Source organism: Chaetodon trifascialis, chromosome 12, assembly GCF_039877785.1.
Source record: "Chaetodon trifascialis isolate fChaTrf1 chromosome 12, fChaTrf1.hap1, whole genome shotgun sequence".
In the NCBI taxonomy this organism is placed as follows: Eukaryota; Metazoa; Chordata; class Actinopteri; order Chaetodontiformes; family Chaetodontidae; genus Chaetodon; species Chaetodon trifascialis.
This window is the reverse complement of record NC_092067.1, coordinates 18,587,275-18,612,950: the sequence shown is the minus strand read 5'-3', so window position 1 is coordinate 18,612,950 and position 25,676 is coordinate 18,587,275. Positions and strand designations below refer to the sequence as shown.

At 42.8% G+C, this 25,676-nt stretch overlaps 1 protein-coding gene across 5 annotated transcripts in view; it reads right to left on the bottom strand.

Annotated features, from left to right (window-relative positions):
* The window catches only part of epha3 (eph receptor A3), a 445,799-nt gene extending 437,279 nt beyond the window's left edge, over window positions 1–8,520 (bottom strand). For 3 of the 5 annotated variants that reach the window (XM_070976187.1, XM_070976189.1, XM_070976192.1), the window contains exons 1-2: window positions 8,360–8,520; window positions 459–523 (exon numbers count right to left, since the gene is read on the bottom strand). In XM_070976187.1, the coding sequence (XP_070832288.1) occupies window positions 459–523; window positions 8,360–8,453 (159 nt within the window). In that variant the 5' untranslated portion in view covers window positions 8,454–8,520. The remainder of the gene's footprint in view (window positions 1–458; window positions 524–8,359) is intronic. The other 2 variants (XM_070976188.1, XM_070976191.1) reach the window with 1 other exon arrangement.
* Between the last annotated feature and the right edge of the window lie 17,156 nt (window positions 8,521–25,676).

Sequence of the window (25,676 nt, the reverse complement as noted above, 5' to 3'; positions counted from 1 at the left end):
TCAACAATGGAATTATGATGTTTACATGCAACAGCAGTACAATATGTCCGTTGTGGATGCGGTTTTTACTAAAAAGGGGTAATCTTATTGACATTCTTGTGCGGATGCTTTGTGCCAACAACTTCAAATCCTTTAATGCCTTAATCTTTCTTTAAACACCAGGACATACACGCAATACATTTCCGCTTAAGCGTCTTGACCATATGGCAAGCGCTGAATGCTTAACCTTTAACCTGTGAGGTGGAGAATGGACATAAAATGTCTAAAGAAAAGTGGGTTAATCTGCACTTGGTTCATCGGGTCAACATCACATAGTGAGAACCACAGGAGTTAGAAAATCCTGATTTCACGTGGTGTGGGCCTGAATGGCACATCCACTTCATATCGGTGGATCTGTCTCCGAAATGTAAGCATATTCAAACATGATGTGGGTAAACACAGAGATAGAGGATACTCACCCCATGCGATGGGTAGGAAATCCATCCTAACTCCCCTTGGCTTGCTTTAGAGTCTAACAGGTTGACTGTGGTGAGGAAGAGAAAGAGAGAGGGAAAACAAAGAGAACATATGAGTGTCTAGTCCTTGTTAGCCCCAATTAGCCTTCATCTAATCCCAAAGGAGGGATCACCAACCTCAAGCGCTGATCATGACTCTATTTACTCAGCTGCCCACACACACACACACACACACACACACACACACACACACACACACACACACACACACACACACACACACACACACACACACACACACACACACACACACACACACACACACACACACACACACACACACACACACACACCCTGCTAACCAACAGTGAGAGCTGGCTTTCTTGTCTTGCTCCGTAAAGCATCAAAGCAGAGGTTGGCCGGGCTAACTGGCTACAACACAGATATCCTGGAGAGATATTGAACTAAAGTGGAGCCAACATTTCAAAAATCACAACAAGGAGCGTTTATTTTCCAAGTCTCATGGTTTTGACCCATCTGACCCCCTGTTCTACCTATCCACACATACGCCCCACGGTGATTGGACTGTCACCAGGTAAAGTAAAACATCAAATATCCAATCGCCACTTTCAGAGGTGGTCAGAAATGCGATTGGCCACGCTGAAAACAAAATAGAAATCCATTTATAATGAATGGAAATACAATTTTATCCGTGTGTCCTGCCAAGAATCCATTCCTATCAAACAGACACCAAGATGCAGAGCGGGAAATCCGTGTCTAATACATGGAATATGAAGGAGAACAAATAAGAAAAGGGGCTCCACTGGTGTGACGGCACAAGTTCAGGCTTCGGGTTGTTGAAGGGGTGTCATATGGTGCCAGAGTAGCAGCCATGTCAGTATTTAGGGTGGGCCGGCTCCTCCGACCAAAATCAGAAGTACAAAGCACACATAAACAGACTCCACTCACCGCCCTCTATGTACATATGTTGGCCAAATCAGCTCTAACATACAGTATCTGCTCCAAGCAGATTTCTATTCTAAGTACATAAATATGACAGAATATGACCATCATTCACACATGGCTACAGTGTGAATGACTATCATCAAACGCAACTGTCAGTACGGACCATGACTTATGGAGTGAGGGATGTGGAGGCTGCCTTATGCAAAAATACAGCCTGTGAGAACTTCCACTTGTCCTAAAATAACAGGAAGCAACTGTTTATGGAGGTACAGTACAAATAATGGAAGGAAGCTGGCAATATTAATTTAAATGAATTCATCCTGAGTTTCATTTTGATTCCTGCAAACTAATATGAGGCCTTATTGTAGTGTGACTGAGAAGCTACTGCAGTGTGAAGAGGAAGCAAACAGATACAACTAGTTGGCTGAAGTGTGACAAATGGTGTTACAACCACGGAGAACAAAACTCTTGTTTGTGCACATTTTAAGGATGGTTTTTCCTCTTTTTTAAATAATTGATTCAAATAATAATGAATTTAAGTTTAGTGCGCCACATTTTGACTTAATCAGACAAAATGATAATAATAATAATGAAAGAAATGACCTGCATGGAAACCTACAGGACAAATAATCAGCTATTATAAATAAACAGAACAATAATGTCCCAAAGTTCTGATGGTCTCATCCTTTAAGTTTGAACATGAAGGCTATTTCTCGTCCCACTGAGAGCATGTCAGTCCACAGCTCAACACACACATTCATACACAAGCAAGCGCACACACACACACAACAAAGGGAAGCAGCAGTGCAGTCGGGCCCTGCAGCTGTAACTCTATTCACTGTGAAAATATGAGGAATACAATCTCCCTGTATTCTCCCATTCAAAGCTCCAGTAAGCAAGAGCGTACACATCTCCAAAGACAGTCAAAGAGAGTGTTTGTGGGTCAGGAAGGACTGCTGTGGCACTGTGAAAACTATTTTAGTCAAGCAAAATTTACCCCTCACAAGCAGCCGAAACGAAATGTGCAGAGAAAAGTGATTTTGTCGTGCCATGAGCTAATTGTTGTTTCACACTAGAATAAAGGTTGAGATGGAAATCATCATTTTCTGCAGGCGAGCCTGATAACTATCAGCCGGTGTGCCAAAAAAGGGAGCCTGAAAGGGAAGGGGAGAAAGGACGACTCACAGAGGGAGACTTATTATCACATTCCAGGCTCGAAAAGCTACTAAATTGAGGCTCACCTGAGCTGCAGCCATGCTCAGCCACTCAGCCAGTTGAGTGGCAGTAGACACATTCCTATTAGAGTCTAATGAAGCTATCTGTTCATTTCAGATAATAGCAGCTCAGGATCCAGGGCCATTGCTTCCAATTTACATTTCTCAACGAGCCGAGCCCACCACTCCAATTGAGCCGAGCGGGGGAATTTGAGAGCAGAAAATTAGACGGCTCTCATATCGCAGGAGGAAAAAGCCCCCTCCAGCTGCACGTGGCTGGGGAAATCAGCACCCACACATGCACACAAACACGCAGACTCGCTCACAGATGCATGCATAAACACTTAGACTGCACAAAAAAAAAAAAAATAAAAAATCACGCCAAAAAGATGCACCTCATCCAAGAAACTAGAGGAGTGAACACACATATTAAAACACGTCTTTGTGCTGAAATGTGCCAAATAGATGAACGCACATACACACTGAAAAATAAAAGCACTTACAAACACACACATGCACACGCTCACGTATACTGCGTGCGTACACTCACCAAAACGTGCACATATTCCCGCGCATGCGTACTCAAGCCAAAATGAGAGCATACACAAACATTTGCTGACGGTCTTTCTTACTCTCGCCCTCTCTCACCCACCAACACACACACACAGTTAGCAAGCTAGCGTCAGCCAAGCATATAGCCCCTGCCCCATCAGGGAGTGCCTCTAAACGGGAACTAGGAGTATTAATAGCAAAGTGAGCCAGTCTGTCTGGGAGGGAGGAAAACCTCACAGAGGTAGAAACAGGTGAATCAATATATAACACCTACCTAGGCCATCATCAACCACCCGAATACATAAACTGACCCTGACAAAACAGAAGTAGGAGAAGATGAGTTTTCATGATAAACAGATGGGAACACATCGGTTTTTGTTTGTTTTTGGGGGGAACTGCACTAAATCCAGCGAACACCTTTGCAAATACAGTTTGAGACCACTTGTCATTGAGCATTAATTCCCATTTTCCCACTTGCTAGTGGCCTGGTATCTCCTGGCATGGCATACGTATGTTGAAATATTAACATGTAACATCTCAGCAAAGATCTGCAGGGTGCCTATTTTGACGTCTGCGCTCTCATAATTCAACAGCTAAGCCAGCCGTTCAGCGGTGCCTCTCTTCCAGTAAAATATGATGAAGGAAACCCGATTCGCAGCAGATGTGCACAGGAATTGAATCCTCAGACAGAATTAAAATGTTGGATGAGCGAGGAGAAGAAGCTGTCAGTCAGAGTCTCGAATCAACACATGGCCTGATCAGCAAAGCAGAGACCCTCCCATCTGGACGGAGAAGACAGTCCATTCAGGGCAGGATAGAAGAGCTGCGTGCACATGTTCTTCGGATATCTCCCATCTCACTGTGAACAAAGTGGAGAGGGCTTTGTCTCTGCAGCCTGGCTCTGTGCATGTGAAGGTTGGCAGGCCGCAGTGCAGGCAAAGCAAGGCGACTTGTGTCTGTGTTAAAGGGTGAAGTGTTCACCTCCCATTATGAATTATTCAAGTGTAGAGTCGCTCTGTCTGATGTTGCTGCTGCTTGCCCAACCCCTCTGCCCCCATTCCTCTTTCTTTCTTTCTTTCTTTCTTTCTTTCTTTCTTTCTTTCTTTCTTTCTTTCTTTCTTTCTTCTCTCTCTATATATATTCTATTCTTATACCTCCTGCCTTACACTAACATTCTTCATACAGCCTACACACACATAGATTTAAACTCACATAAAGGCATACAGCCCTCCTGCGCACATACTGTATAATCTTATATCTTTACATTCACAAACAGAAGGACTCACACACCCACACAAACCTTGTGTTTTTGATCCACCTCTGAAGTCCAGAACACATGCTGTGAAATTGAAGATACCATTGTCCATCTTCAGCTCAATGTTTGGCTAACACTCACATACAAATAAAGGCCTACGGTGTGTGTGGAGAGAGGGGTGTTATTTTAAAAGGAGCAGCATGTGTAAGCACATTTACAGCTTCTCTGAAAGGTACCATCGCTCACAAACGCCCATCCGTCCCAGCGGGACTGCTGCGCCGGGCTCTCCGGGCCAAGCCTCCCCAGCGCCGGCTAAAAATACCCGAGGCCTCCCGACGCCCCGCAGCGGGCCAGCATCACACCACACAGCCACGCAAAGGGAAACGCTGCACCACGGCAAAAGCAAAGAACTTTTTCTTTTCTAATAACGGTGACAAATATTTTTAAACAATACCCGATTTGTCATATTTGCCCCCGAGTTAAAATGAACCCGCAACTCTCAACGAAACTCCCATTTTCTCTGTTTCCCTGAACTTTTCCCAAAGTTTTATATAAGATCATTAGAAGTTAATGAAAGCCACACAGTAAATGTTGTCTTTAAAAAAAGTTGGCCGGGGCTCGGTGCCGAGATGGAATAGAAGATTACAAGAAATATTTCTGGACTTCTGGTTCCCTTAGAAATAGAGAGGAAAATAATAAAATAATAACAAGAGTTTTCCATCACCCCGTTCAAAGTTGAGGTTTGTTTTCCATGAAAATATATTTTTCTTATCGTGCAATTAATGTATTTATTGCATCAAGTCCCACAGAGTCGACAAGCTGGCAGAACAGGCCTTTAATTAATTTCCCCATTTACTGATCCAGCTTTAATATAAGCTTTAGAAACGTGTCGACACATTTACAGCAGATTATTTTACGATCATCGATTTTCAAGTTTACAGACGTCCTGGTTAACCGTGAAGGCTCCTCAGTCCTGTGCTGCGCGCTGGAGGACAGATCTGATCTGCCGGCTCACAAACGAAAGCCAGTTTCACTTTGTTTAGCCTTCACTTGTGTGGACGCAGACCTGCAGCACAGAACGACTAAAACAACTGGAGTTAGTTCAAATAAAAAAAATGAATAAATAAATAAAATGTTTCGTGACTGCGTCTAATTACAGTATGCACCTGAATATATTTAAAAAGAGGACACGTTCAGGGACTTTTAAGGTGACTTTTATCAACCTCCAAGTTAATCACTCCCAAATGTGTTTCTGGCCAAAATTACAGCTTGCTTTGATTCAGTCTAAATGCGGATCAGGTGTACTCATCAGTGATTTTTCACTGCTTTTATCTGGTTTATTGCCTCACTGCTACCCTGCATTAGACAACAGTTTAAAGTGTCTGATCGTCTCTGGAAACTGGAGCATAATCAGGTTTGCAAAGCAGAGCCATTTGCCTCGACGCTTAAAGCTTTAAACCAGACGACAGAAAGAGATCTGATGGTTCAAAGTGTGTTTTGACCTGTTACAGGTTCTTATTCGCGGTGTGTATTAATTTCTATAGAATGAGAGACGCAGCGGCTCGATACTGACACTCTCTGGCAGATTTATGTCTTGGAAAGGTGAGTTTAATTAGCCGACATGTTTTTCACATTCAAACTTAACACTTTTGCTGTTGCTACTAACCAGTGAGACGATTTATTTCTGTCTCTTTTTTTTTTCTCCAGTTTTGAACGCTTTTACCGTCTCCCTCTGACACACACACACACACACACACACACACACACACACACACACACACACACACACACACACACACACACACACACACACACACACTTACCAATAGACTTTGGTATATTTTGTCAGGGTGATGAGTGCTCCATGTGGTTTCCTTTTCAGTGCTGAGCTCCTTTATACAAATTATCCATCAGCTTTACGTCTCTATAAACTACTCCAGTATTATATAAGAAATGCTAATTAGAAAAGTTTCTCGGGGGGATGGCAATTTCAACTGACAGAACAGCTCTGCTGACCTCCACACTGCCACTCTCTGATCACTTTATTTTATTTTATTTAATTGCACACTTTTACTGCGCTCTGTGTTTCATGTCAGTAGTTGGGAATAAAACCTCCTGCATGTCACTGAGGACTGAAGAAGGAGCAGCTCTGCCTGAGCAAAGCAAGACGTGGCACACAAAAAGACTCGAGTGTAAACGAGGTAATATTGACTTTTGAATTTTTGTACAGGAGATGAAAAATTCAGATTTTAGATTTAAACTTTTTTGGGAGTTTGAGAGTAACCCATACGTTTCAGGGGTCTTCGGGGGATTTCAGTTGCAGGAGTGTGGATTGTAAATAAATTCAGCGGACACATGATGGATGGTTTTGGGGTGTATGCTCTCTCGACGTGGCCTTTGGATCCAAACTTTCTAAACTCCACCATCACGATGAGTTTCTTCCTTTTTGCAGCTGTCTACATGTGCGGCAGGAGGATCAGGGACACGGTTTGGTGCCTTTATTACTTCACTTGATCGTCTCTGACCACTGAATCACTGTGGGGTAGATTACACCAACTAAAGGCTCATTCCGATTTATTTAATTACTTCATTGGTATTAAGGATTAAATCACTCAAATCCTGCTCACTCGTTCACGCGAAGCACCTGGAATCAACCACGAGTGCATTCAGATCAGAAGTATTTTATTCATTCGTTGTACTTTTTATTTTTTTTTATTTATTTTTTTTTCGTGATCATTGGCCCGTTAGACAGGGTGACCCAAATCTTTACCCAAATGCATTTCCCCCCTGTGGGCAGTTTTAACCTTAACCCAGCTGCTCCTTCAGCACGCGTGTTCCTCTCCTTCCTCCTTTGACCCGCTACGACACACTTTAACCATGACAAGGATTTACTGCAGGGCCTAACAGTGACATTTTTTAATTCATATTTTGGAGGTTTTCATAAAGTTAAACAAATCTGCCGGTCCGGGAGGAGACTGTTTCACTTGTTTCCAGCGCGGACTCACATGTTCGAAGAAGCCACTCTGCTGACCGTGGATCGGTCTCCCCGCTTTCAAAATACCCCCACATGCAGGCTAATAACTGAAGAAGTGAGCCAGACTTGAAATGGAAATGAGAGTCTGCACCTTCGTCGTTTTTCGCTCGTTTAAAGAAACGTCGGATTTAAACAGAATCTCAAACACAGTCGCTCCACGACTCCGTCAAATGGACAGCGAACAAGATCCCCACAGCAGCATGCAAGCCAACTGTTTTTGGATGTATTTAGGTCAGAACCATAAAAAGAGACATCCGCGTTTTTACGCACCATGCGATTGTGCTCATCTTCTATTTATTGCCTTTAAATCGCTGTCTGGAGAGCCGAACTTGGGGCGTGTACCCCAAATGGATTCTTGGATAAAGCGGATCAGCGTGGACCTCTCATGGAAACACAGACACCGGAGTTTCTTTACGTGTCTCCGGCCCCGTCATAACTCAGCGATGGGCGCTTTGGGAGCTGTCTCGCCGTCGTTCAGTTCATTCACCCCCGTTTAAACAACTATCAGCCGCCCCGTTCGCGACACTGACCGAAATCAGGCTGCCTTGTCTGCCTTGTTTGGATGAACTTTCAAGTTTATTGTCAAATTACTGTCAGTTAGTGATCACATCCCGGGTCCTCGCGCTCCACACGATCACCTCCACGCGCTCCAAATCATCATATTATTGTTATCATCAGAATTTGGACAGTAGCAAGTCCGCGCCGAGCGCACGGCGCTGCTCGAGACGTGTGCCGTAGCGCACCGTTCACACACACACACACACACACACACACACACACACACACACACACACACACACACACACACACACACACACACACACACGTACGCGCGCACTCATACGCATAAAGACACATGTCCGCAGAGCGAGAGTTCCCTTACCTTCATTGGGGGGGTAGATGATGGGCACCGCAGGAAGAACGCAGGACAACAAAAGCGGTAAAATGAAAAGGAGTGATCGCGGATTGCAATCCATGGCGGCGGATCAGAGGTGCATAACTCCATGAAGCCACTGACTGATCTGAGAGCGTCTTCTCTCCACTCAGCTTTCTCCCTCTCTCCTGCTCCGTCTCCCTCCGGTTGGAGCAGTTTTCCGCTGGGTCCTACAGAGTCTGACAGACAGATAGCAAAAAACACAGCGCGCCAAGTTCACCACAGGTCAGTTTAGATCCTTCACCGCGGACGTCTCTCTGACGCGAATGACAGCTATTCAGCATATTTCACCGCCTGTGCAAAACTGCAATTTGATTCACTAGAATGGAGAGCAATCATGGCAACAAAAGGCAACACCGTACATCTATGCTCCTGTGACCCTCTACTGGAATAATTCTGTCACATTTCCCAAACACCACTTACAGTATTCCTCTGCTTTACTCTCCCAGCAGTGAGTTAAACACACAGCTGGTTCTGAACAGGAACTGTGCGATATATGTAATATATGTGACCTCTTATCACATTAGAGAATCACTGAGGCTTTATTCGGCTCAATTATAATTACAGCAGCTCAGTCCAGGATTTACAGACCTCTGTTGGAACAAGTGGAAATCAAATGCACTTAACAGCCAATAAGAGTTTCTTTATTAAAGGAGCATGCAGGACAGTCAATAAGAACCTGATGTTTTTGATAAAACAGCGGCCTGTGATTTGGAATCAAACAGAAGGAGCGTTAAGGTTTTATTTCTGACAGTGGAGCAACCGTTACTGCCCACTTGCTTTACATTAAGAATCTGGAAGAGCAAACAGGCTCCTGCCATTTTTAACGCGCCCATTGAAATGGCCAGCAGGGACGCTTTAACCTTATTTTGGAACAAACAGGAACCAGTTGATTTACTTTGTCGCGGGGAAAGTGATGCACATCCTACAAGCAGGGCACCTGGAGAACTAATGCATGTATCAAAACAATTATTTTTTTGTTCATCTCACTGTTACAAAAATGAAGTGAAGTCACGATAAGACTTGTTTTTATGCTTAAATTACTTAGATTTTCTTGGCTGCTCACACATATGATTTACAGTCATGTAATTTTAACACAACTAATGGCCTACTTATGAAAAAACATCATAAATATTTATTGATACTGCTTCAGTGTGATAATGCTGGCTGGCTGACGGACAGAGCTTTATTCATCATTGTTTGGCGGGACCTGCCGTGTGCTTGTATTTGTGCATTTTTCTGTGAGGGCCATTAGGGGCCCCTGACACCACAATCCTTGATCTGCACTGAAAGGCCGGGGTGGCGGTGCAACGTCAGGGTCCTCGCCGAGACGCCAGCTGTTGTGGTGGGGGGTTGGAGTTTGGGAAGGCATCTGACGTATGGGAAAAGTTAAAGCACTCAGCGCACACGAGCCAACGGGGCAGCTCCACTTGGATTTTGTAGAAACTGTTAGAAAATTCAAGCGACTTCCAGGATGTGATTTATAGCACGATCACAGTGGGGGCTGCAGTGGGATGTCTCTCTCCGTCGCATATAAAAGAAATTCCTCTTGCATTAAATAAGACAAAATATTTTCTGTGATGAAAAGCTAATTTACTAAGCATATTTCAGCGGTGGGGATTTTTCCAAATCTGAAAAACTGAGGGCGATGCCAAAAGTCACAGTGGCATCCAGTTTAACTAATGCTAATGTTATGCTCCCACTGAATGAACTTAATGAACTTTTTTTTTTTTTTTCAGAAGAAAGATTATACAAACCATTACCTCACGGTAGAAAACATTGCTAAATTTGTGGAAATGTGTGTGAGCCTATGCAAATGACACGCTGCATTTTGACTAATGGCTACACGCGTGGAGCTTCGCTTCCACACACTTGTGCATTTTGAGGAGAATTTTTTTAAAATTTTATTTTATTTTTTTTTTATTAAGTGTCTCACTCAGCTGATTATGTTGCTGGCAGTGTGTTCAAAAGTCCTTTGAAATGAAGCGGGGCATTTTTACAAAGCATTTAATGTAGATATTTTATGACAAATGACTTAACAGCAAAGTCAGAGCACCGTCTCACTCTGAGAGATTTATTAGTTTCAGCTTGTCAATGGATACAGCAAAGAATGATGTCAGGAGGTCTCCGGCCACGTTATTAAGTGGCTGTGGCATGTGGATTTACAGCAGGCTTTGGACGCGCCAGCCTTCGTCATACATCATCTTCTACATCCCACTAATTCACTTATTATACACTGAGAGAGATTAATACGAGAGGCTCCATGGCTACCAATCAATTCAAAGGCTGGTCGTTCTGGTCTAGTAGTTGACACGAGGATGTAGTTTTTTCTCAGAAAACAACTGCTTTAATTTTCGAATACTACGTATCCATGGTAAGTTGTCAGAATTATAAATATCCTGGAAGTTGGAAAAGAAAGCAAGTGTTCAAGAATTATGAGCTTAAGTTATTCTTAATTTGAATAATGCTACTCTTTACATGCACTTTTTTGAGCAGACATGCCGCTCAAAGTGCCCAAAAAAGCATATTAAATTGAATGGTGACAACAGAGCAGCTGAAAATTAAAATGACTGAAAGCGTTCTTGATTGTACAGTATTAATATGATGACAGCATATGATACAAATATAAAGGAACTTCTTGCTGACAGTCAAACATAATTACCAGTAATTGCTTTCATTTGGTTGTCTGAGAGTTGCTGTTTTTGTGCTTTTATTCAATAAACCTGCAAGTTAGTTCAGACTAATTGTTGAAAATCTGTTTCTGATTGTGGTGAATCGGAAAAATGCGACGGGTCCTTCCCGTCTATCCACTCCAACATTTTTTCCCTCTTCTCAATGAGCGCTTGTCCATTCTTGAACCCTTGCCAGTGGAACAATCCGGTACGAGATGGAGGAAAATATTGATTTAGAGCCGCAATTGTAAGTCATGATGTGTCCTGACATGGCTGTGTAGTGCTCCAAACTCACAGAACAGATGCTGCTTAGGAGCGGCTTTGAAGCTGCTGAGGCCTGGCCTTCTTACACAGTAACATACAAACAAACAAACAGATAGGCTGACTGTGTTTACTGCCTGCTGTCAGTACCCTCTTCCTCCCTGTGGTTCTCAGGCGGCACATTCCTCCATACTCACAGCGTACAGAAGGAGGAGAAGCCAGCGGGCTGCTGGCATGTAACACTATCCCCCCACACCAAACATCATACCAGGGACGCTTTCTTACCATTGCCAGCACCACCACTCTTCACCATTTTCCCTTGTCCTTTTTTTGTTGCAGCCCAGGGGAATTTTAAAACTGCAGAAAATTACAATATTGTTCTCATTAAAGCACTTTTTTTTGCACATTATACCCATGTGCATGATAAAAAAATACTACTACAGCATTTTTTATGAGCCATTCAAGAGGAATGATAACAACAATTACTACTAATACGAACAACAACATGTGTTTCATTTGTCCCCAAAAATAGAAAGGGCAAAAACAATGATTATATGGGTTAACTGAACGCAGCGGGATGTACAAACTACCATCCAGCAAATACTAGGTGACATTAAGTAGAGACAATACTTCTTATGTCCCCTGTCTGAAAGCAGTAAATGCTGCAGCCTCTCATTTCAATTTCTGCAAGTTTCACACAGTTGCAACCATTTTCCAGCAAAAGCTAATTTCATAACATCAGGCAGAGTTAATATCAGCTCATTCTTATCTCGTGAAGAATGCGTCCAGTTGTTTACATGAAGAAATCAAGCGCCCCTCTGTTTCCGGTATTCGCACCCATGATTAATTGGGTCATGGTTTATGTGGCAAATTCTCCTTCTCGCCTTCAGAGAGACGGCTGCGATATGACTGACCGACCTGCCATGACTGGGTCCTGTGAGACAGAGCTGGGCCTGCTTCCCACTACGAACAACTCTCTCTCTTCACATCCAGGCACAATAACGTTTCATCAAACTGCTACAGCACAGCGGGAAGAGGCTGACAGAGAGGAGAGTGTAAAGCATGGCAGAAGTAGATTTATGGATTATTCCTTTTATTCTTTGAAGTAAAAGATAGGATCATCGCCCAGTGTTAAAAGCAGGACTGTCCCCTCGGTGCCATTCTGTAAAACCTGGGAAATAAAAGGTGCTGCGCCCTTCAACAAAGATTTCGTAGTTTTCCATGATGTGTGGTTTGCAGTGTTTTTTCACAGGCTTGTTTCTACTACGGCAGAAACATTGGTCAAAAATATGGTCACATGTGTGTCTGTGTGAGTGACAGCAGTGTAAGCAGTCGGTTGTGTTTTTCCCTCAGAAAAGCAACAACCTGTCAGAACAAAACCTGGTGCTGAAAGCAGTACTCCAGTTCTTTACTAAAAAAAAGTAGGAATACTACAAATAAAAGGTGAAATACTTATGCTACAAAACTGTCTTTAAAATGCTCGATAAGTGGAATGAAACTGTCGGCGCGTGAAAGTACTCATGGTGAAGAAGAGTTGAGTTCGGTTTTGCAGATGGGATATTCTGTTTGGGGGATTTCTGTGATGCACAAGGAACAGAAAGAGAGAACGAAAAGGAAGGACAGAAATAAAGATGTGAGACTCAACGGAAAATCTGAATGTGAAACTTAAGTACAGCCAACACGCGAATGTGCCGAAGAAAGAAATATAACACATTTCTCTGAAAAAGTGGGAAGGTAGAAAATCCTCAAAATTGGACTTAAGTACTGTAACTGAGTGCTTGTATATTGCTATTATTGCTTTCATTAGGTTTGTACCAAAGCTTTATCCAAGAAATATCTCACAACAAAGACATCCAACAGAAGGATTATTAATATTAAAGTCCACGTTCTCATAGAGGTCAGTGCAGAGGACACAGTGACAGTAGCGGGACTCTCTGTTGATGCTGCTTTCCCTCTGTCTGCCCTGGGTGGATGCTGTTGCTCATGAAAACCAATCTTTGCAATAGCGAGCGCCGTAACAGACATTTAACTAGATGTGAAGCTGCTGATTATTCCTCTAAAACAAAGCGTACAACAGTGTCCTACCTGGGAACACATTTAGACAGCCGAGAAATGCTCTGAAACAAAACAGTCTGACATGACGGTTTATTTACTGCAGGGCAGCTAAACAAGGCTGAACCATAAGAGCTGGTAATTAGAGAGGGAGGAAACAACATTTGGTCTCCTTGATGGCATTGAGGTTTTGTCACAAGGAGACACACAAAAATGAAAACAAGCTGACAGAAACTCTCCCACCGTTTCTCTCCCTCATGCACACACACACAGACACACACACACACACACACACACACACACACACACACACACACACACACACACACACACACACACACACACACACACAATACACGATCTTGTGAAGAGTAAAGTTTGGACATGTGTTTGATTGTAAATGACCAATTTATTTGAAGTTTTCTGAATAAAAATCCGTAAACAATCAGTTTTTCCCTGCTTTCATTCCTTACTGTTAATATACAGAAACTGTGTTTTGTCTCCAGCTCAGCTAAAAGTAGAATCAGCAGCCGGTTTGCATCTTGAAATGTGCAAAATTAATCATTTCAACTGAGATAAAAAAACATCGTTTGGAGGCAGAATACTTGATCGCTAATTTGACTGCAACGATAAACTCATTTCACGATGTTGCAACAGAACAGTCATGGCCGGGCACCGCCACAGATAATTAGCTGAAGTGAATGGAAGTACTGTGTTTTCTGGGAGGGAGTTCTGTCCTGATGCAAGAGGACGTCCGTCAGAGAATCAGCTCTCATCAGACTTTGAGGGACACTGTCTTAACCCCCGTCTCGCTCCCTCTGCTGGTCCCTCTGCCAGTATTGTCTTGGAAACTATTCCTCGTCCATCTGCTATAGGATTAGATTCAAGCAAACGCGTGCACACCCACGCAAAATGACAGCTTTCTGAACAATGCCTGTCAAATTCAACCTTGTCAGCAACGCGCTTGACTTCCAAAGCAACTCCAGAGTGACAAAGAAGCCGTTTCTGCATTATTATTCAGAAAATCAACTTTCATAATATACTCACAAATGATGGGAGTGAATGCGGCATCTCAATCTTATTGAGCAACCTATGAATGATCAGTGTTCAAAATGTCACATGTGACAGTTTACAGATATTTAGTGGATTATTTGGCTTCAGCAGTGATTGATTATTTTGTCTGATTATATGTATTAAAAGACCATGCCTATAATAACAGATCCAGAGGTGAGAACAGGAAGTTCTGCATGTCAATCCAAAGTCATAAGGAGGGTATCAGTTACTGTAACAGCGCGTGTGTGTGCGTGTGTGTGCGTGCATGCCTGTATGCTTTCTCATGGCTTCACTCTCAGAGCAGCAGTCCTCATTGGGAAGACAGTCAGGTCTGTTGCTGCGCTGTTGCAGAGACATTTAACTAAAATATTCAGGAGAAAAGCACCTTAATTATACAGATGATGGAATACAGGCCCTGAAGTAGTGTGTGTTTGGGCGTGTGTGTGTGTGTGAGAGAGAGAGTGTGTCAGTACCACACGACTTCCATAATAGCATCTAATTGGCCTATGGCTCCGCCGATCTGTCACTCTCATTGGGTGCATCTGTGTTGTCTAGACTGTTGATGCAGCTTTTTTTTTTTTTCCTAGACACACATTTATGTGTGCTTATATAGTATACGCACACACATATGAATGTTTGCACAATGTATAAGCAACACAAGTATATACATAACGCAAACACACACAGACAAGTGTGCACAAACATTCGCTCACTACTCACGTCCGCACAAAGTGCGGTGTATTATGACAGACTTTGGTGTTTACTTCTGGTGCTGCAGGAGAGGAAGACGAGACAAAATGGAAGACACTGTGGAGTCAGGAAACACAAACACACACATGCACTCACGCACACGCACGTGCACACTTGTTGCCTGCTTCCTGCCAAAGCACTACTAAATGAGGTGTTCCTTTTTCATTAATCATGGCTGTTGTTCAGGTTACCTGAGCGACACACGGTCAAGCAGTTAGCCCCCCCAAAAAAAGAGGCTGCAGCGCTGAGTGACACTGAACAGCATTGCATAGGTTCTAATTATATCACATTAATGTGTTTATTTCAACACCTACTCATTAAATTACACTCTCTCGGCCTACACAGAGCATTTTCATTAAGAGTACGTGGCTGATTTATTTGTGAAGGAAAGCTTATGGGGTTATGACACAGAAGCATGAACTGTGCTGCACATACAGAACAACATGAGGATTAATGTGCTGCACTGATGGATAACGTGAAACATGTGATGCCTTTAGACTTTTACTGGAAGCCGAAGCTTAAACAGAGCACGGTGTAATGTCGAAATAGTAATGTCTTTGTCCACCATTGTAAACCACCCTTATGTGTATTTTTGTGTTTCTGTCATCTTCTCATAGTCTCTCGCCTGTGGAGCTAAGAACAGTTGGCAAGCATGGTGAAAACCAAGGCTATGGGTGTGGTGCACATCCACAAATTTAATCCCAACTGTGTTTAGTAAGACCTTGTGTTGAAATATCAGAGTGTCCTGGCTAAATCCTTCCTGGAAGCCTCGCTGGAGTGCCGTTTTGTTTGTGGCATCGCTCTTAACTGTGCTACAAAGCATAATATGTAGATTACAACCCCTCTGGAAATATACATTTACAGTAAGATATTCATTAGTCAAACATCACAAGATAAAACCTTTCAACCATGAGGCATTTTGACTACTGTGAACAGTAAAGTAGCTTCTTTTCTTTGTGTATAATATGTTTCAAAGAGGCACATAAGAAGCAGAGATTAACTTTTCTCATTATTATCAAACCTCTGGAATATTAGTTACTTTAGATTTCTTATCATCTGTAACTATACTGCTGTACAAAAAAGTATTAAAGCTAGACTTTTATGTGTTGGGTGCTGTCTCGAGTGCAGTCATAAACATGCATTTACAAGGAACTTGGGGAGCATTAAAATGCTTTACAGGAACTGTTAGAAGAAGCATTTGACCAAACTCAAACTCCAAACTGTCAAAGAACTTAAGTGAAACGTTAGAGGAAAGTGAAGCCGAGCTGCTGATGTGAACAAGTGAACAATTATGTGTGCTTCTTGGACTGGGAATGATTATATTTGCTCAGTTGAACATAATCACATCAACTCATAATAAGCAGTTGTCACATTAGTGATTATACATTGCTGACGATGCTCAAACCGACTGCTCGTCACATAAACTTGCACACGAGAACAAAAACCACCATGTATGAAAAACAAGACATTGTATCCACTTTTTATTACTCACAGAGAGTCTGCTGGGCGTGTTCACTCTTTTCCAGCCACACTTTGCCATGTTAACTGTTACAACCCCGATAGATGTCGAGCACAACCTGAGTGTGGACGATTTGCCCAGAGCCATAACATGTGAAACTCTGACTAACCTACAACGCCGATTCCAAAAAAGCTGCGACGCTGTGTGAAACACAAATAAAAACAGAAAGCAATCATTTGCAAATGAACTATGTTCCTGGAGCCTATGTAGCCCATTTATCCAATCATGAGTTCACAAAGTGGTGAACCTCGCTCCATCCTTGCTCATGAATGACTGACCCTTTCCAGGATGTCCCTTTCATACCCAATCATGATACTCACCTGTTATCAGTGAACCTGTTTACCTGTGAAATGTTCCAAACAGGTGTTTTTGGAGCATTCCACATCCTTCCCAGTCTTTTGTTGCTCCTATCCCACCTTTTTTGAAACATGTTGCCGCATCAAATTCAGAATAAGCAGATATTTACAAAAATCAATGAAGCTGACGAGGTAAAACATTAAATATACTGCCTTTGTACAGCTTTCAATGGAATATTTGTCAAAAAGGATTGGGTTCAGGGTTGTAACTTTCTTCCTTTTGCTGCTTCCCACTGGGGATCACCACAGAGGATCATCTGCACACCCAACCCTCCATAGACATCAGCCTATTGTCTTTATCAGGGTCTACATCGCTGTTTGAGAAGTAATGAAACCAACAGCGCAGGTCAAAACGAGCCTGTGACTCTATCGTTGCTCATCATAACCAACCCTGTTCCCGTAAAAACCAAACGGCACTTCATCATGAATCAGGTATGTTGGCATCCGTTATCCCATTATTTGTCAGCGCAGTCTAAGTATGTATATCCTCTGGCACACATGGTTACCATCAGCACAACTCTGACCACAAAACCACAGTGTTAGTCTAATCTCTAAATACCGTGTGTAATGCCCCCCATGTCATTATGTTGCCTCGCTTTATGACACACACACAGTCCTCCAAAACAGCACAGCGATGAGAGTATATTTGTACCACATCCAAGCAAATCACTGTAATACTGAATGGCAAAACCCTCATCACTTGTCACAGCAGCTGTCTTTCATGTGCAGGGCGTCTGAAGCTCTTCCTGTCTTGTTTGAGACATTTTAAAGGCATTCTGCAGAGGGCTTAACCTGCGTCGACCAACAAGCAGGCACACAGCCTGAATACTGCAAGCCTGCGTTTGTTTCGGGCTTTTATCTGCGTGGGTTGATGAGGAAGGTGGGGTCAACGTAGACGCATTTGGGTAAACTTCTATTGTCCTTTGTCTGTCTTTAACTGCCACTGTCTCTCTCTCTTTCCACGTCCCTCCAACTCTCTTACTCAGCTACCAAGACTCATCCTGAGAACACAGAGATTACCTCCATTTGTCTTCATTAGCATATTAGCTAACAGGCCCTTTGCCGGAGCCCGTGGGAAACTGCTGTAATTGCTAAGATAGCTGTAGACTAAACCACTGAAGGAATCCGCAGTGGTGTGTGCGCGTGTTTCAGTAATGGAGGGATTGCAGAGATGAACTTCACCTTGACTCCCGTCTCCCATGCTCCTCTCTTCTGCCTTATATCTCTGCGTGTGCTCCGCGTGTGTGAGAGCAGCGAGGAAACAACAGCCCAGAAAATTACTCTGAGCAGCCAGCTGTTTCTGAATCTCATCACAGGAATTTATCAACAAGCGTAATTCTGGCACCAGCCTCCTATGGTGCTACAAACATTTCCATGAAAAGAATCATCGCACAACTTTCCCATCCTCGCTTGTGAGAGCTAGCTGCTTATGAGGGGTATTTTTGAGTTCTCAATTCACCCGGATGAATGCAGAAATGAATTATCCTTGCATATCTGAATTACTGGGGAAGAGAGGTTGTTTGATCCGTTCTAATATATGGATGATTGCAATACACTGTGATTCAAATTATGAAGCGTGCACTCATCCTCAAAAACACCCTATACAGTCCAACTGGCAGCTGAAATGCTCCTAATTGCAAGGCACAAACAAACATAAAAATTACAGCAACTGTGCCCAATTAGGGGATATTTTTGCATTGCTTTCTGTGGTTCTATGGTTGATTAGCTGCCTGTTCAGGTAAGCAGTTACCACTGAGTACATCTGAAGTTTGAAGAGTTCAGGTCAGAAATGTGTCTCCTAATTTTCCATACATTTAATGGAATACGGGAGCTGTATTAAACACGTAGGCTTGGTTGATTATATGAATTCAGTAGTTAACTGGAAGCTGAAGGTTATCCTGTCTGTGTGCACCAGTGAACCACCACTTAATAGCTTTCTTTCTCTTGTCCAACTGTCTCATTACTGTTGCAGGAAGAACAGAGAATGGACACCCACAATGGGAGATGACTAAAAACATGGCTCGCGTTTAGTATACATTGCATTAGTCAACATATAGTATGAATCTCACTGTAATCCCCAACATTGCATCACTGTTGACAAAGAGGGCAACAGAAAACAAGGGCAAGCACGAGCACAAGAACACAACGCTGTCCAATTATGATGCATATGTAAGCACAGAACACACCAATTTGTCCTGGGGGTGCATGGCTTGCGTGTACAAGCCGACCAACATACACACGCTTCTTTGTTAGACAGTCTAAAGCGCTGTGACACAGGCCCAGTGGCACAGTTTCACTGACACACACACTTAACATCACACCATCTCTTACCTTCAAATGACCATTTTTTTTAAGTGAACTGAACTTTTACAGTAGACAGCAACGCTCTGTGCTGCAGAAACACCACATTTTTCATGTGAAATGCTTTACCAGACACATTAAGATTCATAACTTGGACGAAACCAAATGTATTTGAATTCCTGCCATCACCAGCTGAAGCTGGCCTTCAGCCAAACATGTTCAGTCTTTTTCATAATCAGTACGACACTGCACATGACTACTGTTGCCTCTCTCAAGTGATTATCTCAGGTCAGCGGAGTGTCTAACCGGGGATGGCATTCACACATGAAGACGCTCACAGTTTCGCTCATTTCAGCCATCAGCAAAAAAAGATGCTACGTTACAACACTGCCATTGTGAAACGCAGTCTGTTAGCGCAAGATCCAAGTGCATTATCATCCATTTTCCAACAACCAAGACAGGTAAAAGAGAATCAGATATCGTACTTCATGGCACTCTCATTTCTGAGACATGCAACTAACTTGTTTGTGTTGTGAACATCAGCATCAACAACAGCTTTTCAGGGGGAAATAAGGAAATATAAGGAAAATCAAATGATTGTTGACTTGACGACTCCTGAACTCCTCCAAGGTTGTATATAAGAAAATGCAAATATTCTGCCGAAGTGAAGAGATTTAAAGATTATCCAAAACAGTAAAATATCAGATATCTGTCTTTAATCAGGTGATGGAGGTTGTGGTTGACACATCATCCCATTTCAGTTGTGGGTGCTGAAAATTTCCCCCTCAGATAACTTTTCCCCATTTGTTCCCCATCTTACTGGAATTAAAGTAATTTACCATTTTCCAGCCCCTGTGTCCCTGTATTAATTCTTCATTTATTTTTGGTTACATGCTAAATATGTGAGTATTTTGGTGTCAAAATCTTTGACAAATATAAATATTTGAGGGCAGCTTCAGAAATGAGTCCAGTCAAATGTGATGTGGACGACAAGCTAACCTCTCCCATCACATAAAACTACTACTGACCATTAGCTAGTGTGGGTAGCTAACAGAGCATAGAGGTGTGTGTCTGCATTTCAGCTGGAAAAAACTCTTAAGTTTCCAAAGAATGTGTTTGAGGTTTAACGTAGTGCCAGAGTCATGCAAGTACATCGCCTTCATCAAATAAGCCGAGCTGCTCCAAGTGCTACGGTTAAAAACAATAGGAGATAGAGAGGGATTTTTTTTTTTCTTATCAAGAACAGATGAGTTTCAGCCTCCCTCAGAGGATGTGTAGAGATTCTGCTGCCCTGATATCTACGTGGAGCTCGTTCCACCACTGTGGAGCCAGGACAGAAAAACAGTCTGGATTCTGTTGAGCGGTAGCTGGGTGCTCTTACAGTGAGGGAGTAGCAAGCTGTTTGGCAGAAGCAGAGTGTAGTGGACAGGCTGCGGTGTAAGCTTTCTGCTTTGCGTTATAACTATGCTCAGTTTGAACTTGCACATCAGGTGCAACCGGTGGTATGGCACAAGTCTGGCTTTGTATGCAGCTTGGGTGGCAGCAAGAGTGGGAAAAAAAAAAGCGTGGAAGAAAAAATAAAGCAGGAAGATCAAATGAAGTGGAGGAATGGATGAGAAAAGGTGAGAGACTGGTGGAGTTTGGTAGAAAGGTTGCTTTGGGCCTACTATACATTGATTGAGTGCAATTTGAGGTGCCGTCTTGTCTGCTCGGGTACTCCAGCACCACTTAGATTCTGCTCACTTTGCCAACCCCACCCAGGCTTACACTTCCACCATCCTCCCATCCTGCCTTTACTTCTCTTCATCCATCCATAATACAAAGTTTGCCAGGGGCAGAACCACATGGGCAATTTCAGAGGGAACAGCGTTGCAATTGCGTTGCCTAAAAAAAGTGCTCAATTGACCTGTCTGTTAAATGAAGAAGGGCAATACCGCCTGACTTTTTCCCACACATTATCTCTCCTATGTACTTGAGAGCCAAGGCCATTCCAGGCCGTGCCAGGTCAGAGAACTGTCAGACATCTCACTCTGACACACTATCCCTCCCTCTCTTCAGTCTCTGCCAGCCCTCCACCTCATCCTCCCATAGGCTTTCATGGAAAGTTGCCCTCTTTTGTTGTGCCAGAGGCTGCATCCGAACACTCCTCCGTCCCTCTGCCTCTCAATCATACCAAACGGAGGTTACGGAGGTCTTCAAGATGGATGATTTTACCTCTTCCTAAAGTAATAAATCATACATTGGACCATCCAGGGCGGAGCAGTAGAGTTCTTTCTGGAGCTGTAAGTACAGCAATCAGGGCGGCCTGACAGCTGGGATACCTGTTCAAGGACTGATTTAACCTGCTATCCTCTAATGACCTCACACAAACACCAGGTCAATCAGTCAAAGTAAACACTCACATGCATTTCAGTGCACAAACACGCTTGTATATTGAGGTCTGATCAATAGGGGTCTTTTTCAAGGCTGATACTGATGTCATTGCTATTATTTTGGAGCGGAAAAACATCAGAATGATTATCACTTCCAGACTCACAGGTACATAAATACTGGCAGTTTTGTTTTCATGAGGTAAGGCAAATTCAGCTTGATGTATTGGCAAACTGATATGTTGGCTTAAGCCAGTTACACAATCACACGCTGGCAGACTGCCAGAACAGTGAGCCAAAAGTTAGACGGCTTTCCGCAAGTTACATCCAGACTCCCACCTTCACACCTCATGGCCAGTTATGTTCTGTTGGTTTCTTTCTGATCACCTATAGATTTACAGCGGACCACCTGTGAGACTCACGTACCGAGCACAGACACGGACACGCCGACACACACAAAATACAACCAGCTGGCAGACAGCAGAGATCCAGTAAAGGGAGGCTATGATTGATGTCTAAACACAAAGGAACAAATGAAACCAATCAAAAGTAATCAGGACTGGCAGCTCAATACAACGGAGGCTGGGCAAACATAAGGAATATGTCCGCGGGTTGACAAGGATGCAGCTACATCCTCTGATTACAATAGCGGCTTGCCATACTGTATACAATCTGTTTCACTGTTAGTCTCAGTTCAGTGTACAAATGTTTACCTTGAGCAGCGGACGATGAACAATGACTTTCATGGGAAGTAGATGAGCAATGTTTTACTGACACTTAAAAACATTCACTGGAAACATTCACATGATGTTTTGGCTGGAGCTCGTGCAGGAGCATCCAGACCGATCTTCATTTTGTCCTCACAGTGCAAAGTACATCGAGCATGTCTAAACTGCAAAACGTGGATTCTGGCTGTCTAGAAAGGTAATTTCAGTGTGATAGTGTTTATGCACTTAAGCTGGCCAAAATTACACGATCAGTTGCCAGTTTATTAGGTGGTCCAAGCTAGAACTAATGCAGTATGAGAAAACAGTCCAACAAGAAATCCTACATTTATGCAGGCTATAACTTGATAGGTGTTGATTCAATTTCAGGATGCAGTTTATGACGCTGCTGAGCTGCAGTGTACAGAAAGGTGTTCCCTTACTGATACCAATAGGGTGGACAAAAAAATAGTTCTTAATTGATGTTTTCAGACCAGTTTAAATTTGTAGGACGACAGCCTGCGAGACAACAGGCCTGGGTTACGCTATGGGTTAAAGTTGTTCTGTAGTATTGTACAAAATAACTTCAGGAAAGAGGATTTAGCAAAGGTCAGTAGCTGTAGCAGCATTTCTCAGTTAAAAAACACACCTGGCAATCATCATTTTTATAGGTATACGACTCCCAAAACACCACAGAGGCTAATTTACTTGAGCCACAACTGCAGGTGGAATGATTGAAAAAACGCTGAAATTATTTTGTGTTAAGTCGGGACAAAACATGTCAAATAGAGACAACACCGGCACAGAGGAATAGTTTTACAAGCTGAAACTAGGGGGAATAACAGGCATACATTATAGAGAGATCAGAAGAAGAAACCGATGATGGCCAAACACCACCCTGATTGCAACACAAAACTGAAGAAACTTCTGGCTTTGGCTCCATCATTCAGTGCGCGAGAGCCTTTACTGTTCCAAATATTTTCTTCCTTTTTCTCTCGACCGCTTCATTTGCGAAAAGCAGATAAGGCTGTTTCTGAGAGTTTAAAACATGACAATGCTGTCTGATCATCAGAAGGAAATTTTCATTGAACCGTCCCAACAGCACATCTGAGAGATTACACTGCGTATTGGCCTTAAAGCTCTCCCAAAACAGGGTGGGAACCTATTAATGGTTTAAAAGTAATTAGCGCAATATAGTAATTAAGTCTTGCCAGAATGACAGTATTTATGGGTGTGTACTTTCTTCTGGTATTCCCAATTACACTGCGGTTTGCTGTATCCTGTGGAGCTGGAAGCGCTGGTGAGGCTGTTGATTTAAGCAGGAACAGTGAACTGCAGCAGTGTGAACGACATTCTCCATTCTGAAGGTTATGCATTCAGCCTTTTTCGTTGTTAGCGTGCTCCTAACATGTTGACGGCAGATGTCTGCTGTCTCAGCCAGTTACTGGCATCGCAAACTGCTGGTAGTAAAATATAGTCACAGTAACTGTACAATTAACTATATCTCTGCGGTGAACTTACTCACCCCTCACACACACACGCACACACACACACACACACACACACACACACACATACACACACGCATGCACAGAAACACATTAACACATCATGGTGGCACAGTTACTCACCCTTCATAAAGCAGCAATGTTTGCTTAAGCAACCGCACAAGGGAAATTAACTTAAATTCTTTGTGTTTGTCTCCATCACAAACACACCCACGTACACACACATAACGCACACAAATCACTTCGGGGATATGTCAGCGGATTCTGTCAGAGAGATTTCTTGTTTTCTTTTCTAAAATTACGACGAAGCTTCGCAAAGACGGCACACAGAAGCAAGATGTAACAAATGAGCAGTCGTCCATCTCCTGACTCACCTGTCAAATTAACCTGGCTGTTTGTTAACGGTTGCACCGTAGGCTGCATACTTAAAGGTCACAGTGATAAAACCACAAATGATCGGGTCACACCAGAAAATGGCTGAGTGCGACTTCCCTCAAGCATCAGGTGTACATCTTTACAGAGTTGCTAGCTTGTGTATGACATATCTTATTCTGCATTTCAGACAGTTCAGATACAATTTTCATATTAGATTTTGCAGAGGTGTGTTTGTGTTCTGCTCCACATCTTTTGGCAATTTTGTAAAATGTGGCAACAATTTGGAAACAATGTGGCCAAAGCGTGGTAACAGCATGCTCTCTTCCCATAATTCAATGGCTCCCCTGATAAATGTCTTTGGCCATGTTTCCACCAACAATAGCAGTGTCTCAGCTCTTCTTTCGCCACAGGTACCAGGAGGAGATGAGCCATGAACCCCAGCTCTCGCAAAGAAAACAGAACTACAGTACCATGATGCTGCAGTTTGACATGCACAAGACCAACTCTGGTACTCTATCATGGGCAACCTTCAAAGAAGTAATTGCTGCTCAGCACTGTTATTACTGCATTTTCTACGATATTACTTCTGCAGTTATGACGAGAGAAGGCAAGCCAAAACTGACACCACCCGGATCTGGAATCTACCAGAAACAATTAAATGTCTTGTGGGCAAGCATGCACCAAGCGATGCTTTCTAAAAATATAAGTAATAAGAAAGAGCTGATTGAGGTGTTTAATATTGGGCGTGCTGATTAGCAAGTTGGACAATGAGGCGTGGTGTGGTCACACAGAGCAACAAAAAAAAAATAAAGGCAGACCTCTTTTTTTATTGTTTGTTTGTGTGTCAGCCAGCCAGGCCACAGAGCTATCCGGGGAGCTTTTCTGCAAAATATACTCATGATTACTGAAGCACAGGATTATTTCACACTGGGACAATATACAGTAGAAACTCAAATTCTACTTTATGTGAATAGAAGGCCAGATGTCATATTTTGAAGTATGGGACTGAAGAATGCCAAAATTCACTTGCTAACCTACAGAAAAACAAAACAAAACAAAACAAAAAAACCCCATCTGTCTGGGTTGTGTCCCATGATGTTATAAATCTTGTCAGAGGCTTTCTCAGCTTGCCAAGAGACTGTGAAAATTATTTTTAAAAAATCCATATTTGTATAACTCAAATTCCAAACCAGAAAAATGTCACATGAAATATAATGAATGGTGGAGCCATACTCGTAAGTTTTAAAGGCACAGTCAAGCCGGAGTCATTGAGGCCACATACCATCAGTGAACCACCTTGGAAAGCAGCACGTCCTGTTTTCCAGACAATCACAGTATTGAGTTGT